Here is a 17,205-nt window from a genome sequence, read left to right on the forward strand (position 1 = left end):
CAATCTTCCTCACTAAAAGAATAGTAATAAAACAAAATATATAAAATGCTTAAACATTTCAAGAAAAAGTTATGTTAGAAGGTGTTTCATGTTTTAAAAAGTCAATATTAATAGCAATCACTTATATTTAATGAATTTTTACTATGTTCCAGGCAGAGTATTACATTCAATATCTCACTTAATCCTTGCAATAATCCTGTAAGGTAGATACTATTTAAGTCCTCATTGTACGGATGAAGAAACTGAAGCACAGAGAAGTTAAATAACATATCACAAGGTCACACAGCTATAAAGGATAGAGCCAGGATTCTAAGGTCAACGATCTAATTCTAGAGCCTTTCCTCTTAACCTCTATGGCATGTTGAGAAATGAAAATAGAGCATTAGAAAATTAGCAAGTTAGTGGAAATTTTGGCAAAAACAATTTCAGTAAGATGATGAGGGCAAAAGACAGACTGTAATAGACTGAGAAGGGAAACATAATAAATAAAATGAATTACTATATCTTTTTATTTTGTTGAACCACATGAAATTACTAATACTTAACCATTTTTGACCAAAAAAGTGAAATTTTCTTATGATTCAACCTAATAGATGTGCTAATTTATGAATATTATTTTCAAGAAACTTAATCTTAGAACTAAAAAATAGAAAAGGGAAATAAATAACAGAAATTTTCAAACCCTCAAAGCTGTGTGTGTGTTTTTAACAGATCTGGAAACTGTTTCAAGCCTTCTTATTCTGACATGAGAAAAATGTGCCTACAGTTAAAATATCAAACATGAGATTTGTGAATTGTATTTCAGTAGCAGAGAAAAACATTTTAACCAATCAACCAAATTTCTTAGTGTCAGGATAGTTACAAAAGAATACAACTTCTGGTTCTTGTCAGAAGCAAAAGTTACCAGCAATTTTTCCGTGTGGAAGTTCCTCTCCCTAAATCACAGAAGGAGGACTATGCTTTTATCTACAACATCATCCAAAATTTGCTGAGAATTATTTCCTGATATATTATCCTGATATTTCAACAGCCTCCCCCACTGACTTCCCACTGGCATGCAAGCGCTGGAATCATAGTTATCTGAATCTATAACGTTTCACATGAGTGAACATCCAGATCACAGAGCCTTGAAAGTTGATAGCTCACTTAGCCCTCCAAAGTTATCAGGTCCAGTTTTACAAGGGACGAAATAGAGCCTTGTTGAGGTTAAATGAATGACTTTTCCCCAGGTCATACGCTCTGCAAGGAATATTTAAGACTAAAATCTTGGTCTCCTGGTTCCTAGGCCTTAGAACTCTTTTCACTATATTATAAATGCCTATTTTTTCCCTGTTATGTAAGCAGATTAATCTGATTTTCCTTTTCTTCTTTTCAACTGGAGTTCTGAGTCAGCTGATCTTGATAATTATTGGGACAGAAAGAAAAGACTGAAATAGCTCTGTAGTCAAAGAAAACCCCTGGCTGTGAGGGGAGATTCTATTAGAAGAATGTCGCCCAGACGCTGGGACCTCACGTCTCTTCAGTTTTTCCCACTCCCTTTAATTCCTGGGGCTCTCTTTTGTTTCCCCAGCAGAGTTTCAGATGATCGATTGGACCAGCCTTTCGGCCCCCACCTTGCCTTGCCCTTTAGTACTGAGCTGTGTGTGGGTTTTCGTCTCTGACCCATGGTATGACCTGTCTTCTGGAATCCACTTATATCTTGGGTTGTGCTTGTTTAACTGCTTTCTCACTGGCTGTTTTGACTCTTAGCTTTGAGCCCTGGTTTTGCTACATTCTCAGTTTTCTCCATAACACATTAAACTCAACTCTAAAATCCCTAGATACCTGGAAAATAATGTGAATTTCATCCGGAAAATCCTTAGACTTGCCTGGCATCTCTGTGGAACTCCAGATTCACTTTGCAGGCTTGGTGAGTGGAGTTTAGGATACTGTCCAATGGGTCACAAAGGAAGCTTTCTACATACAAATAAACCTCGTTGTATAAAATAGTTATGTCCTCCAGAGTTATGTATAAGTCTAAGGAAATTTTTTAGAGCAGTTTTAGGTTTACAGCAAAATTGAATGGAAAGTACAGAGAGTTCCAGGTAATGGTTTTTACATTGACTAACTGTAATGGAAACTTATTGTGATTTATGTTATGAAGTGAAAGATTTATCCTTAATTTATCTTTCGTGAAAATCCAAACAGGAGCTAGCTAAACTAATTAACTATGCCAGTTACCAATGTATTGTCTCTCAGCTCCAAATACACCCTTCATTGTCTGCTCTATGAAAATGGAGATGGCCCTGTCGTTGTTTCTCCCTTGCAGCTGGCACAATGTTAAGCTATGTCAGAAAAGGGTGCTAGAGGGACACTGAAGAAGGATGGGGCTTTCTTTCCTGGTTCCAGTGTTTACCCCTTCTTGCTCCTGCCACATGGCTGCCAGCAGCATGTGTGGGGGACACACAGTGGCACTTGTGCCCATGGAGTTCCGATGGCATCAAATTTCAGAGACACTCTTTTGGTCTGATTCCCACTGAATCTTGCAAGCATCCCAAAGGTTGACTTCCAGCTTTGGCCTCCTGCACCCAAAGTGTTTCCTGTTTGCCTGGTGACTATGAAAAAGTGCTGGTTGCACCCATCCCAGAACCTCTCCACCATGCAGCAGGCCACAACCACACCTTCTACACTGAGGTCTGAAGCCCAACTATGGGGGAGGGGAGGTGTCCCAGTTCCCAACTTGTTTCCTCCATGGGAACCCTCCTTCAGCCCTGGGGTATTCTTTAAACTTCTCTTTATCCCTTTATATAACAGAGAATTTCAGTCAGAATTAATAATTTTTAAACTTTTCCTTTTCAAATTACTTAGTTTTCTCTGCCTCCTCATTGACCCTGATTGATACAGTAACCTTGGAAAAATAATTCTAATTTCTCAGGGTCCTCAGTGTACTCATTCATAAAATGAGAAGACTGGGTTAGTTGATTTCCCTGCTCATCTGAATGATGGTTTCCTCCTTCTGGGTCAAAATATGAAGTCACAGCAGCTGCCAGGATCATTTCAGGCACACAGTGGACAATCAGATACTATGGAATCCTCTGTGAGGGTTTAATGTGGGAAACTATCTAAGGAACAAAATGGAAAACTAGAGATTCATGTATGAATATGAGAATTTAAAATATAAGTATCATTTTATCCGTTTGTGAATACAAATATTGGAAGGATACATTAAGTATAGAAAAATGCTCCCTCTGATATTATCTCAACATTCTACAGAAGACTCTGTTTACCACCTCTCTTACCACACGATTTAAGTTTTTCTTTTACCTTTCTCTGTCTTTTACTGACTGTTCAGCCATTAATTTCTTCAGTTCTTCTAGACGCCGAAGATCTCTCATTTCCATTTCTTGCCACTTCTCTTCTTTCTTAGCCCAGTATTTTCTTATCTATTGGATAAATGTTACACAAAATTTAAATTAACAACAGATACATAGAAAGGGTGAGAAAAGTTATAACAACATTATCCATTGGTTCATACGGCAAAGATTGAATTTAAATGGCACTTCATCTTTTTCGTGTCTTAGATCTGCTTTCAACGTATAAGCAACAGAAAAAATAAATTAAAACATGAAGGTACGTGCCCTGAGAAACTGCATGGTTTAACAATTTCTGAGGTAGAAATGTAACTTGTGCTGAGACTTAAGGTTTTAACCTATGGCTAAAATAATCGACTTTCAGGTAGCCACAATAAAGGCATGCTGTTGTCTCTGAAGTATATGATCTACCTGTTACTCAGGAATATTTTTATCCCCTTATGGTAATGCAGCCTTTAACAAATATAGCATTAAACCTATTTTTACTTTAAAAGCATGAGTTTATTTATGCTAATGGACAGCAGGGTGTTGAAAGCTTTATGCTTCTGTGGAAGTGGCAGGAGATAGGTGGGAGGAAGGAGGAAAAGAAACAATTAGCAGGGTTGTGATATATAGTAGTTCTGACTTATGTGGTAAAATAAAGGGCAAATTGATCAAGCTCAGAAAGGTGAAAGCATTGTTCTTACTAGGCCTATTTCACTTCCCGCCTCTGGAAACGGAGGCAGAATGAGAAAACCAGAAGTACATATATGGCATTTTCAGGGGGCTGAAGCCATTTTTTAGGGTTCCCCTAGTGATGGGGCCATTGAAGTTAATGTTTATTTGACAGTGGCCCATTCAACCACCCTTCTCTGCCATGTTGTGTCTGGGTCAAGAGACTGGATCTTTCTGGTAAAAAACAGAGTAGAGTACCTCAATGGTGAACAATAACGAGGGACTGCCAGCAGAGGGTCTGTTGTAGAGGATGGGTTAGCCTCACCCCCAAGGTGGCATTTTCTCTTTTGAGAAGTGAGTATGAAAAGCTAAGTGGTTTCTGGACGTGCCCTAGCAACATGGTCTCTGATCCTGGGAGAACCAAAAGGAGCATCCCAAGTACTATGGCCATCGCCATAGCAACTCTGCAGCAGAGCCTGCAAAACCAGCAGCCACCATAGTGACATCCATCAAACGCTTCATGAACAACTGGATGAGCTCAAGGTAAAATGATTCCGCTCCAGAAATGACTGAGATCTCAATTTAGGGAGAACAGATATGAAGCAGGAAAGGCAGCAGCACCAAAGACAGAGAGTAAAAGAGAGTAGGAGAGAGAAAGGAAACCCTGACAGACAAAGTGTATTTCAGAGTCCTAACAGATAAATGCCAGGCATTCTGTTAGTACCAGATATGGAAATGTTAACAGTGATTAGGTTCTCTCTCTCTGGGGTTTATAAGTGATCTTTATTTTATTCTTTATACTTTTCTACGTTATCTTATTTTTTGAAATGAATGTATATTTCTTTCATAATCAGAGAAAATAAAGCTACTTCTAAACTAAATTTTGAAAAAGAAGAGATATTGGACTAAAGAGCATTTTTCTCTGGCTTCCAACAGACCAACGATGTTTGCTTACCCCCAGCATCAGCCTTGGAGGGAAGTCAGCAGTCCTTTTGCTGACAATTCCTTGACAAGTGGACCAACCCCAGGCTGCTGGTATCTTCAGATTGCTGACATTTGGTGCACTGTCCTGTGCAGGCCCTAGAAGTGTGTCACCCCTGAGGTGTTTTGGCATCTCAGAAACAATTATTTCCATTCTTGACTCTCTGGTGTTCTCAGTCATTGCTGCAGTCTGAGTTTCTCCCTCTCTCTCTCTCTCGTAATTTACTCCTGCCCAATGCTTTCTCCTGGACCTTCAGAAACCTCTGTGTCATCATACAAAAAATCCGCTACAACTTCAGCCCTCAGAATGCTACTTCATTGTTTTGACTGAAATTCTTTTAAGTGAAAGTTGCTCATCTTCTGATGCCTTAGGGACCAGGCCACTAGGGAATGGTTTGGGCATTTTCCTCCTTGTTAATTGCTACTTTCAGACCATGATGATATCCCTGTCATGTACAATGCCTTCTTCATTTGATGTTTACACTATCTGGCTATATCATATTTACCTCTACCTGTCCTTAACACAGGCATGTGTGAATTTCCAAGTCACTCTCAAATATTCATCAAGAATTCAGATATCCAAGTCACAGCCGCACAGGAGTTGTTGTCCAAAATGACTCCTTCCACCTTCCTAGGCAACTTCAGCATCTGTCTGAACGCCCCTCCAACCTGCTAATCTCACAGTTCCATGACTTCCTCCATTCCGTGAGCCACTTCCTCCTCCAGGACTCTATTATCATTGAGAACAGTTCCAATTCTGGAATCTTCAATTATAGTCATCGATTTTATGAACAGAACCTACCCTCTCTTTCCTCATCATCCTTTGTGTTCTGGTTGCATAATTTTATTCCTCTAAGACAGCCCGCATCACAAGGCTTTGCTAATTAGTATGCTTGTTTCCCTCTCCCACTAGACTGTAGAAACTGTGATTTACTTATTTTGTTGCTTCCAACAGCAACTAAAGTATCTTGAACATAGTATATACCTAATAAACATTTGATTGATGAATGAATTACACAACTGTAGAAACTGGTATCAAGTTTATGATTTCAACAGAATCTTCCTTGACAATCAGCATTTCTTTTATGAATACCCGGTCAGTGCCTCTCAATTTCTCATGGTGGTATTCCAAAACCTGTTCACTATGTTAAGCTCCATAACTGCCACTACTTCTTCACTTTTATCAGAGGAAATGGAAACTCTAAAAGATATTTTCCTTGATGTCCTGCCCCACAGAGGAAGAGATGTCCTTCCTTTTGTCCGAGACTTATCCCTCATCTGGGTTCCCAATCCTGCTCCCCAATTCCATCTTCTCCCTTACCTCACTCCATCATCTACCCCTCTCCACCCTGTACCTTCACCTCTTGGTCTTTATTGCTTCCTTCTCCTCACATGGAACTCTACACAAATACCACCCATTAACAAAAATTTAAAAGGATTTTCTTTAGACCCCCAAGACTGTAGCATCACACCCTTCATTGTTCTGTTTTCAGTCACATATCTCAGAATACTTACTGCTGTCCAATTTCACATCTTCCGTTTGACTCCTCACCCATGGCATTCCTACCTCTGCCTTCCATTCCAAATTCACTGCTTTCTCCAGTGACTTCCAAACAATCAAACTAAACAATTCTTTTCAACCCTGGCAACCCTGGTTTTACATAATGTTTCTGTGCATTTGATTCTATCAACCCTTATCTATAGTCTTAAGACATTATTGACTTTGGAATTCATTTATTCAACAAATATTTATTGAGCACATGCGTTAAGCCAGATACTATGCTATGTACTTGGGATACAGTGCTTAAAGAGAAATAAAGCCTCTACTTCACGAAACTGGGACTTTCTAAAAAGAGAAAGTTCATAAACAAGTAAATGAATAAACAGAATACTACATGTTAAGTTCTAAGAAGGAAATAAGTATGGTGATGGTGATGATTTAGAAAAATTTGGTTAGCACTATTAAAAGGCACTTTTTTTAATGCCATTTGGATCAAAACTTGAAAGATGAGAGTGAGACAACCGTGGGAAGAGATGAAGGGAGATCACTGCAGGAAGTGGGAGCACTAGGTAAAATGACATTGAGTGGGAAAGACCTCGCACATGTTCAGAATTGGGAAGAAGCCAGGGCTGCTGAAGCAGGTGGTGTGAGTTAAGACAGAGACGGGCAAGCTGGATGTGGGCTAGACGATTAGGCAAAGATGTAGTTCCAGAAAGAAGGAAAAGCTATTGAAGAATTTAAACCAGGGAGTAACATGATCTGACTTATATTTTTAAAAGATAGCTCTGGCTCTTGAGTAAAGAATGGATAGTAAAGGAGCAAAGGAGAAACAGGGGGACCAGATAGAAGAATAAGGCAAAAATGATCACTTGGACTCAGAAAGTGAAGTGTTCAGATCTGAGATGTGCTTTTGAGTAGAGTCAGAGTGCTCATTGAGGGATTAGATATGGAGGTTGAAGGGAAAAGGAATCAAGAATGATTCCTTGGTTTTTGCTAGAGCAACTGGTTGAATGATGGTACCATAATTGAGACAGAAGATTGGAAGATTAGCAAACTTGGAAAAGAAAGACAATGGAACTGAGTATTGAACATTAAACAGTTGACGTGACTGTAAGAAGTTTAATGGACATTCCAAATAAACATCTGGTACAGATGGGTGGCTCAAGGGAGAATTCAGGGATAGAGGTCTAAATTAAGAAGATATGCACTTAAAATGGCTATAATTGACAAGAAATAACAAGTGTTGGAGAGGATGTGGAGAAAAGGGAAACTTTACACTGCCGGTGGGAATGTAAACTTGTGTAGCCATTATGGAAAACAGTTTGGAGATTCCTCAGAAAATTAAGAATAGAACTACCATATGATCCAGCTATTCCACTGCTGGGTATTTATCCAAAGAACATGAGACACTAATTTGAAAAGATATTTGCACCCCTATGTTCAGTGCAGCATTATTCACAATAGCCAAGACTTGGAAACAACCTAAGCACCCGTCAATGGATGAATGGATAAAGAAGATGTGGTCTATATATACACAATGGAATACTACTCAGCCATAAAAAAGGTGAAATCTTGCTATTTGCAACAACATGCATAGATCTTGAGGATATTATGCTAAGCGAACTAAGTCAGACAGAGAAAGCCAAATACCATATGATTTCACTCATAAGTGGAAGATAAAAACGACAACAACAAACAAACAAATACATAGATACAGAGATTAGGTTGGTTTACCAGAGGGGAAGAGGAGATGGGGGAGGGAGAAAGGAGTAAAAGGGCATGTGTGTATGATGAGGGATGGTAATGAATCTTTGGGTGGTGAACATGATGTGGTCTTCACAGAAATTGAAACATAATGATGTACACCTGAAATTTATACAATGTTGTAAACCAATATTACCTCAATAAAAAAATAAATAAACTTAAAAAAAAATGGTACTTGATGCCAAAGGACTGGATGAGATCTCTTGGGTGAGAACATAAATAGAAGACAGAAGGTGGCCATGCACTTTCATGTTTCTCTGCCTTTTGTACAGTTTTCTTAAGTAGCATGACTTCCTTTCCCTCCTCCACCTGTCAATTTTACTCTACCTTTAAGACCAGAACAAATGCCATCTCCTCCTTGACGTTTCCCGTGACCTCTCCAGGAAAAATATTAGCTCCATCCTTGGCACACCAATGACCCTTGATTAAAGTTTACTACCCTCCTTTCTTTGTCCTGCCTTGATTCTTTTTCATGAGGCTCTGCCACTGGATTGCTACTGATATATCTGGGCATTTACTACATGCCTGGCATGCTCTGCCCTATCTCATTGCTTGCTAAATCCCTCATGTCTACCCTTTAAGACTCAATTTTAGCACTGCTTTCTCAGCCTTCCTCCCTCTCCCTCTCCTCCAGACATAGCTGGGTGTACCTTCTAAGGCACTATTTATATATCCTTAGCATAGCTCTTTCCATATTGATCTGCATCATTCTTCTTTGTATCCCTAGTACCTTGTATTAAATCTCACACATAACAGAGCTTAATTGATCATCATTAGGTGAGTGGAAGCTTCTTCTGATCTCTGGTCCGAGAATAATAAAGTTGTGGATGGGATTCAGGCCAGCAGTTTTATTTGCAAGGATGGTAAAGTTTGGACTAAGTACTTCCCTAAGGACAGTTCCATTCACTTTTCATCAATTAATAGGAGCAGGAAGTGTGTGTCAAGAATTATTGACTTTGCAAGCCTCAAACTAAAGTTAAGTCTAAGAGTGTGTAACTAGCCCTTTGGGACATTTGTTCAGACAGATTTTAAACACACTGCTTTTCAGACTTTTTGAGTGATCCTTATAATATTTCAATAACAGGGGAATCAGAAAGTTAGTGCACGTGTAGGAGTTGAATTTAAATCTTGTCTCTTGACTTTCAGATGAGGTTTCTAGAAAAAGTTTCCTTCTCTAAAAGACAAAACAGGCTCACATTATCCCCCATCTCTTCTTACTATCTCTGACTTGTATTAGATGTTCCTCTTTCATCATTCCACATCTTGTTCATTTTCATAAAGTTGTCGATAAAAGTGTAAATAAACTGAAGAAACTATTCTTTATAGAGATTTATTAGCCAAAATATGCTATCTTTTCAGAGGGTTTAAGATCATTTTTATATCCCACCTTACTTTTGTAATCTTCCAAACAATTTGTTTCCAATTAAAAACTCCACTAGTAAACATGTTTATATTAGAGTACATGAGAGTTTAATTTTTAAAAACTTGGACTAATATTATAAAACCATTCAATTATATTTTTTCAGTCCTTCAGTACAAGAATTATTGTAATTCAACAAGAAATAAGAATTTCTTGTTTACACATAGAAAGCAGAATGTTAGGACTAAAGCACTGTTGTAGGAAGATAGTTTGGTCCCTGATTTCAAGCAATCTTTGCGATATTGAATCTTTAAACAAATAGACTTCTGTACCTTACTCCCAGGTTATTATTTCAAAGGCTTTAATGACTTATTCAGGAGGAGGTCATAATTCTTAACCAGATACACAAAATATGTGAAATATGAAGTTCCAGTTCTAGTCCTCATAAACCACTGAGATAAAGCAATTTTTATTCCATTTTCTAGATTCTAATTTACTTAGCTAACTCTTTGCATCTTACAGATCTCTTTTCTACTTTTGGCCTGGAATATGTACCCCCACAAGAAAGTGGTGTTGCTACATATAAAAATATAACAAGACCTCTTAATAGAAAAGTATTCGTTGTTTTACTTTAAATTTTTTCCAGTTGTTTCGTTTGTATCAGCCTGTATCACATAAAATCACTACCAATTGAAGTATGACTCTTTTTTCCCTACAATAAATTTGACAATTATCTATATTTCACCACGTAATTTTTCACGTTTGTGTGAACTTTTAGAAGGTAAGGAACATGCCTCATACTGTAGTATTTATTTGTATCTGGTATCACACCTTGCAGCTGAGAGATGCAAGAAGTACATTAGTTAATCTAATCCAGTGAGAAACAATATGAAAAATTGCACACAATACTCTTCTTATATCAACTCATATAAATCCAAAACTATTAACAAAGCATCCAAATGGGAGCCCTCCTGGTGGCATAGAGTTAAGTTCACATGCTCCACTTTAGTGGCCTGGGGTTCGCCAGTTCGGATCCCGGCACAGACTTGTGCACCACTTATCAAGCCATGCTGTGGCAGGTGTCCCACATATAAAATAGAGGAAGTTGGGCACAGATGTCAGCTCAGGGCCAATCACCCTCAGCAAAAGGAGGAGGATTGGTGGTGGATGTTAGCTCAGGGCTAATGTGCCTCAAAAAAAAAAAAAAAGGACATATGGACAATAACATTATAGGGACAATAACGTTAGACCATAGACAGTCAGAAGGCCAATTCATTCAGTCAAGTGGGGTATGTCGAGGTGCATTTAATCCCAACAGAAGATGAGGATATAGTACTTTTCTAAGTTAAACTGTCCATGGGAGCCAGATCGAAGGTTTTTTGTGCTAAAGATGGACACTTAGTCACTTCCATCCTCAAAACATTTCAGCCAACGTTCTCTCCTATATTTATGGTATAGAGATCTCTGTAGGCTTCAACCCAGGACTTGCTGAAGCTTCTGAACAAAAGTTTCGCTCCAAAAGAGCTTCTTTGCAGGGCATTCTTTATGCAAAGTTGAGAAAACGCTCTACATGTGTAAGAAATAAAAGCTAGGTCTTTGGTTTTCAGAATAGAAAGTCAACTTTGCCACCATCCTGCCTGGTTTTTTGAATTTAAAGGCTCTGCTTTGGGCCCACAATTCAGATCATTTGTATTTCAGCTACTTATCAGTGTCCTAAACTTGAACATTTTTGCCACCAATTTCCAACCTGACAAACAAGCACATCTAGCTCAAGCAAAAGAGTAAGTTGTCATACTCTTTCTGAAGAATGACTAAGAAAATAGCTAGCAAAAGCCTTAAGAATTAAGAAATAAAGTTTAAGAATTAATAGGCAGGGACATATGCAAAGATTTGTATATAGGCATGTTCATTACAGCCTTAAAAGGGTGAACAACTGGAAATAATATAACACCCTAAAATAAGAAATTGGTTAAATGCAATGTTTCACATAATGTAACAGTATGAAAACACTAAAAACTGTATGGTAGAAAAACATGGGAAAATATACAAGATATATTGATAAATGGAGAAAAATAAGGTTAAAAATAATACATGCAGTATGATTCTAGTTAGGCCAAAGTCCTTGTATATATAGAAAAAAGAATATAAGGGAATTGTTAATAATTTTCCTCTGGTAGTGGTTTAGGACTTGGGGTAATTTTTATTGTATTTGTTGTGCTTGTTTGTATTTTCCAAACTATCTGCAATGGGCATAAAATACTGTATAATTACAAAAGTATGTTTTTTAAAATTCTGGACAAGAAAAATCAGTATTTAGAAGGAACATCAATGGACATGACTATTACTCATTCCTGAAGTTTTCATATTCTATTCCTGTATCAAGTCAGATGACAAGAATACTGCGTATCCCTGAATATAACATTTCCGCCTTTTATCACCCTGCATGCGGCCTCACTTTCATGTTCTATAGAAAAGTTTCATGGAACCGTGATTTAATTTTATGCCATAGGCCTTACAAAGGTTGATGCAATATCATATCAGAATTGATTTAGAGTCTTCTGTAAAACTTCTACTGAAAATACTACCCACTGGGTGGTTTGCCTGCCTCCCCCCAGTACATACTGCCAGCTCCTGATTTGCTGGGATGTTGTCTATTATTAGCAAATAAGAGCTAAATGCTTCCTTTTAACTTTAATCATGTTCAATCACAGCACTCCTTTTTAGTCTTGGTTTGCTGACATAACTATATTCCCATCCTCTTAATTTTTTGTCTCTTATTCTCTTACTGATTTCCTATTTTAATGATTCCTAATAGGAAACAGATGGCATACTCAAAATTAGGATAAATCCAGAAGAATGTAATAAGGGGACAATTGACAAAGAAGGGTTGGAATGCAGGGCAATCACAAGGGACCGTGCAATAGCTGGGCTGCTTTACCACCTGTAGACAAGAGCCAGAGAAGTCTGTGTGGTAAGGGCCACCTGACAGGGGCTGAGACCTTGGGTGGAGGACACAGCTGGTCAACACAACTCTGCAGGGCAGGGAGCTGGAGGAACAACTCTCCCAACCTCACTCTTCTCCGTCATGCTCATCTCTGGTGTTCTACTTTGAAGCCAGAGGGCAAGGGAGCCATATAGGACACCTCTCTGGGCCACAGAAGAGAATGAAGAGTAGATATGACCCAAAGGCAGGATATCCAGCACAAGAGAATTAATGCTTTTTATTATAAATTGTTTGGAAGTAGGTGACGTCTATATGCATAAATAAATAACATGAATCTCTCTTAGGTGATGTTGACTTTGGCCACTTATGTGAGCATCTTTCCACAGCAGAGCTGCCTACTCAAATTGGTAATAGCTATTTTCTGCCGTGATGTAGCCTTATGTCCTTATAACATGATGAGCCAAGAAAGTATTCTGGGGTAAACACATTAGTTATCTCCCTCTTAATTGAAATGCCAGGTGGATTAAAAAATAACTGCCATGTCTTCTTTAGGAGTAAGGTCTATTTTCAGGATGAGTGTTGAAATATTACATAATGATCGTGTCGTATGTTGATATTGCTAAAATGAATTTGTCTGTAATCTTGTTTAATTTCTCTCTTTTCTCTATTCATTAAGAAGGGAGTATATATCCTGACGATGTTGTATTTCACAGCCTGAAGTGTCAGGGAGAGTGAAAAGTGAAAAGTAATCAAACCTCAGAGGTATTCAATCATGACTTCTCAGCGCTGAGGTGATTTTAGCAATCATTTAATCCAAACACCTCATTTTACAATTGAGGAGACAAAATCCCATAGAGCCTACATAACTTTCCCAAGGTCACCCACCCTGTTTATTTTTAAAGATTGGCACCTGAGCTAACATCTGTTGCCAATCTTTTTTCTTCTTCTTCTTCTTCTCCCCAAAGCCCCCAAGTACATAGTTGTATATTCTAGCTGTAGGTCCTTCTGGTTGTACTATGTACGATGCCCCCTCAGCGTGGCCTGAAGAGGGGTGCCACGTCCATGCCCAGGATTCAAACCGGTAAAACCCTGGGCCATGGAAGCAGAATGGCGAACTTAACCACTCCGCCATGGAGCCAGCCCCTCACCCACCTTTTTAGGGCCTCCTAGTTGGCATTTTCCTCTATACCTCAACATCAAAGTATAGTTGTATACTGCTTGTTCATTAAATTCATTCATTCAACCAACATTTATTGAGTAACGTGTGCACTGGAGGTAAAACAATGGAGAAAATAGACAAATCATCTTTTTTTATGGGGCTTACATTTTAGAAGAAGAAGAGAAGACAGTCAATAAGTAAATAGATAGATGTCAGGGGGATGATGAAAAAATAAAGTAGGGTAAATGGACAGAGTGATAGGGAAGGAAGATGCTATTTTAAGTTTGGTAATCAAGAACGAACATTCTCTCTGATAAGATGACATTTGAGTGGGACCCTGAGTGAAGTGAGAGAGTGAGTTATGCAGACATCTGGGAGAGAGTATTCCAGGCAGAGGCAACAGCCCGTGCAAAAGGCTAAGGGGACGTGTGCTGGGTGTTTGAGGAGGAGGAAGGAGGCAGTTATGGCTGGAGCAGGATGAGCAAGGGCAAAAGTGATAGGATGTGAGATCCTATAGATACTGAGTGCAGTGCAGGGAGTGACATATTCTGACATGACTTTTAAAAACATCACTCTGACAGCTGCGTGGAAAATAGACTGGAGGGAGGCGATGGAAAAGGAGGAGGCAGAGAGATTGCCTAGAGATTAAAAGGTTATTATAATAGTTCTGATTTGAAAGGTAGAGCCTTCTATTCAGGACAACAGGTAAGGGTGTGGGTATGGGGTGTGAGGGGGAAAACTAAGAGTCAAAGATGATAAAGCTTTTGGCCTGAGCATGGGGAGAATAGGTTTCCGTTTGTTAAGAAAAGGAATACTGGGGAAGGAGTAGCTTTGGAGAGAAAAACAATACATTTTGGGTGTATTAGATTTGAGGCAGTGGGATGTGTGAGTTTGCAGCTCAAGAGAGAGGTCTAGAGAGAAATATTAATTGGTATTAGTCAGCATATAAATGGCATATAAATTATATTAGATAGTTTGAAATCACCTGAAAAGTATTCATACTTAGAGGCCTGAGTACTTAGAGGGCACTCCAAGGCTCAGAAGTTAGAATGACAAGGAGGATCCATCCAAGTTTATGGAGAAGAAGAAACCAGTGAGGTAAAAGAACAAAGAGAAAATGGCTTCCTAGTGGCCGAGAATCAGAGATTTCCAAGGAGAAGGCAGTGATCCCTTCCATCTTAATATTTCAAATAATGCAAGGACTGAGAAGTGAGCCCTGGAATTAGAAACTTGGAGATCAACAATGACCTTGACAAGCACAGCTTCGTAGGAGTGAGGGACAAACGGCTCAAGAGAGAATGGGTGGAAGGAAGTTGGAGACAGTGTGTGTAGGTTATAGAGTTGTGTGATTTTGTTAAGGCAGGGGATGTGGGGTCAGTGGAGAGTATTTTGTTAAATAGAGTCATAATGTTATATTTGTAGGTTAACAGGAAAGATCTAGAAGAAAAGAGGGAAATGATGGTGGGAGAGAGATTGGGAGGGACTTGAGCAGGAGTGAGAGAATAGGATTCAGGGCATAAATGAAGGGGTCAGCCCTAGACAGGAGCACAGACACTTCATGCTCGTAAAAGGAGGGAAGCTGGGTGATGGGTACAGATTCTGAGAGGCTGGTAAATGTGATATTGGAAGCCTGTCAAAATTCTCTTCTTTTGAAATAAGATGTCAATAGATAAAAAATCATATCAAAATCATTAATATTTTCTTCAGTCTACTTAATAAAAGAACAGCACCAAGGAGGCAAAGTGTTTTTTTACCCATTCATAACACACATCTTCTATTTGACACTTGAATTGTGATCAAACTATAATGGTATAACGGTCTAGTTTCCTGTAAAGTGTTTAGTCATAGTTGTTCATGAACCCAGAGAGAGAAATCCTGAAAGAATATTAAGAAGATTAAGGAGATAGACACAGTGAAACTGTGTGCACTTGGAGAACTAAAAAGAAATACTCCTAGTGAGACTACTAAAGAGTTTTTAAACGATCAATTACCCATCTATTTAACAGTTCTAAGTAAACTAGGACAGGACCAAAGCCATGACTATGACCCCAAAGCAAATAGTTTGAAACCCAGTTTTCTCAAAATTGATTAATCACAAAATTTACAGCAAACCGCAGTCAAAATGATGGGCAGCATAGCAGAGTGTTTAAAATCATGAACTGTGGAGTTACATCTCCTGGATTCAAATCTAACTGCACCTCTTAATGGCGATAGGACGTTGGGGAAATTATGTCCCCTCTATGAGTCTTAGTTTCTTCACTTATAAAATGAAGATCATATTAGCACCTACCCCTTAGGGTGATTAAGAAGATTAAATGAACATAGAATACTGCCTTGAACGTTCCAAGCACCGTAAAGGTGTCTGTTAAGTAAACCAAATCACCATGAATAATCATGACCTAGCCAGAAAATATAGCCAAAAGTTGACACCTGGAGTTAATTTTTAAGACATTTCTTCTAAAACTGCCTATTGGAAAATCTTCTACAGAAAAACAAATACATCTGGCTCTTGATCATCCCACCTTTTTTTTTTCCATCCGACTTTTTCTCAAAACTGTGTCCTGACAAAGAGTAAGAGATTCCATCATCAGTTTTTCCACTTTTTTAAAAAAAGTCCTAATGGAAATTTTCACTTTTAAAAGACAGCTGAAACCGGAAAAGTGAGCTTCTTGGCCTACCATCCTGCCTTTCTGACGCCTCTGGACTCATATGCTGAGAACTGACTCTACCTTGTCTCATATTACAAGGTTAGAATCAGTTAATTAATAAGCTTATGTTAATGTTCATTTCTGAATTTTAATAACAAAACAAGGAACTTATGAATATCTTTAAATGATATGATTCTTGATTTATTTCTTTTGGATAATTAAAACTCCCATACTACATTAATTTCATTACTCATACAATATTATTCAGAGGACTGATATTAAATAAAGTCTGAACACTTAGTTTATTTTGGAGTCATTTCTACATAAAACATACATTAACTATCTTCTCCTCTTGACCATTATAACATCCTGATAGTTAATTTTCCCATTAGGTTTTGTAGCTCCCATGTTTGAGGTATTTTGTCAGATTCCCAAATAAAAAGGACTAATAATTAAAAGAAAAACTCCTCCCCCAACTTTGACAGCAAGATCTCATTTCTAGGAGTTAGTAATCGAGAGAAGCACAAAACCGAGGGTGGGAAGTAGTTCAACAGATTGGTCCTCAGCCAGATGGGGATGCTTCGGCTCTAGTGGCAGGTGGTTCCTTTGCAAAAAGGATGTTTGCAGTGAGAGGTTTGGCTGGGTGGGTGTTAGAGCAGAGGTCAAACTTGTGTTCAGAGAGGTTCAAAGACATGTTTTCAGAGTCCAAGGGGTCTATGAGAGTTCTTGTATTCCATAATCTCCATTTGAGGAAAATGTAAAAAAGTGCTGTAAGCCTCACCTGAATGTCACTGCATTAAGGAGGGCTGTCACAGTGTTTCTGTTTGTATTCACAATTCAGTTG

The 17,205-nt window shown here is 38.5% G+C and overlaps 1 protein-coding gene across 14 annotated transcripts in view; it reads right to left on the reverse strand.

Annotated features, from left to right (window-relative positions):
• Positions 1-17,205, reverse strand: part of CCDC148 (coiled-coil domain containing 148) — a 232,524-nt gene that overhangs the window by 54,120 nt on the left and 161,199 nt on the right. For all 14 annotated transcript variants that reach the window (XM_070579895.1, XM_070579893.1, XM_070579894.1 and 11 more), the window contains one exon: positions 3,304-3,422. In XM_070579895.1, the coding sequence (XP_070435996.1) occupies positions 3,304-3,422 (119 nt within the window). The remainder of the gene's footprint in view (positions 1-3,303; positions 3,423-17,205) is intronic.

This window comes from Equus przewalskii, chromosome 17 (assembly GCF_037783145.1).
Source record: "Equus przewalskii isolate Varuska chromosome 17, EquPr2, whole genome shotgun sequence".
NCBI classification, from domain to species: domain Eukaryota; kingdom Metazoa; phylum Chordata; class Mammalia; order Perissodactyla; family Equidae; genus Equus; species Equus przewalskii.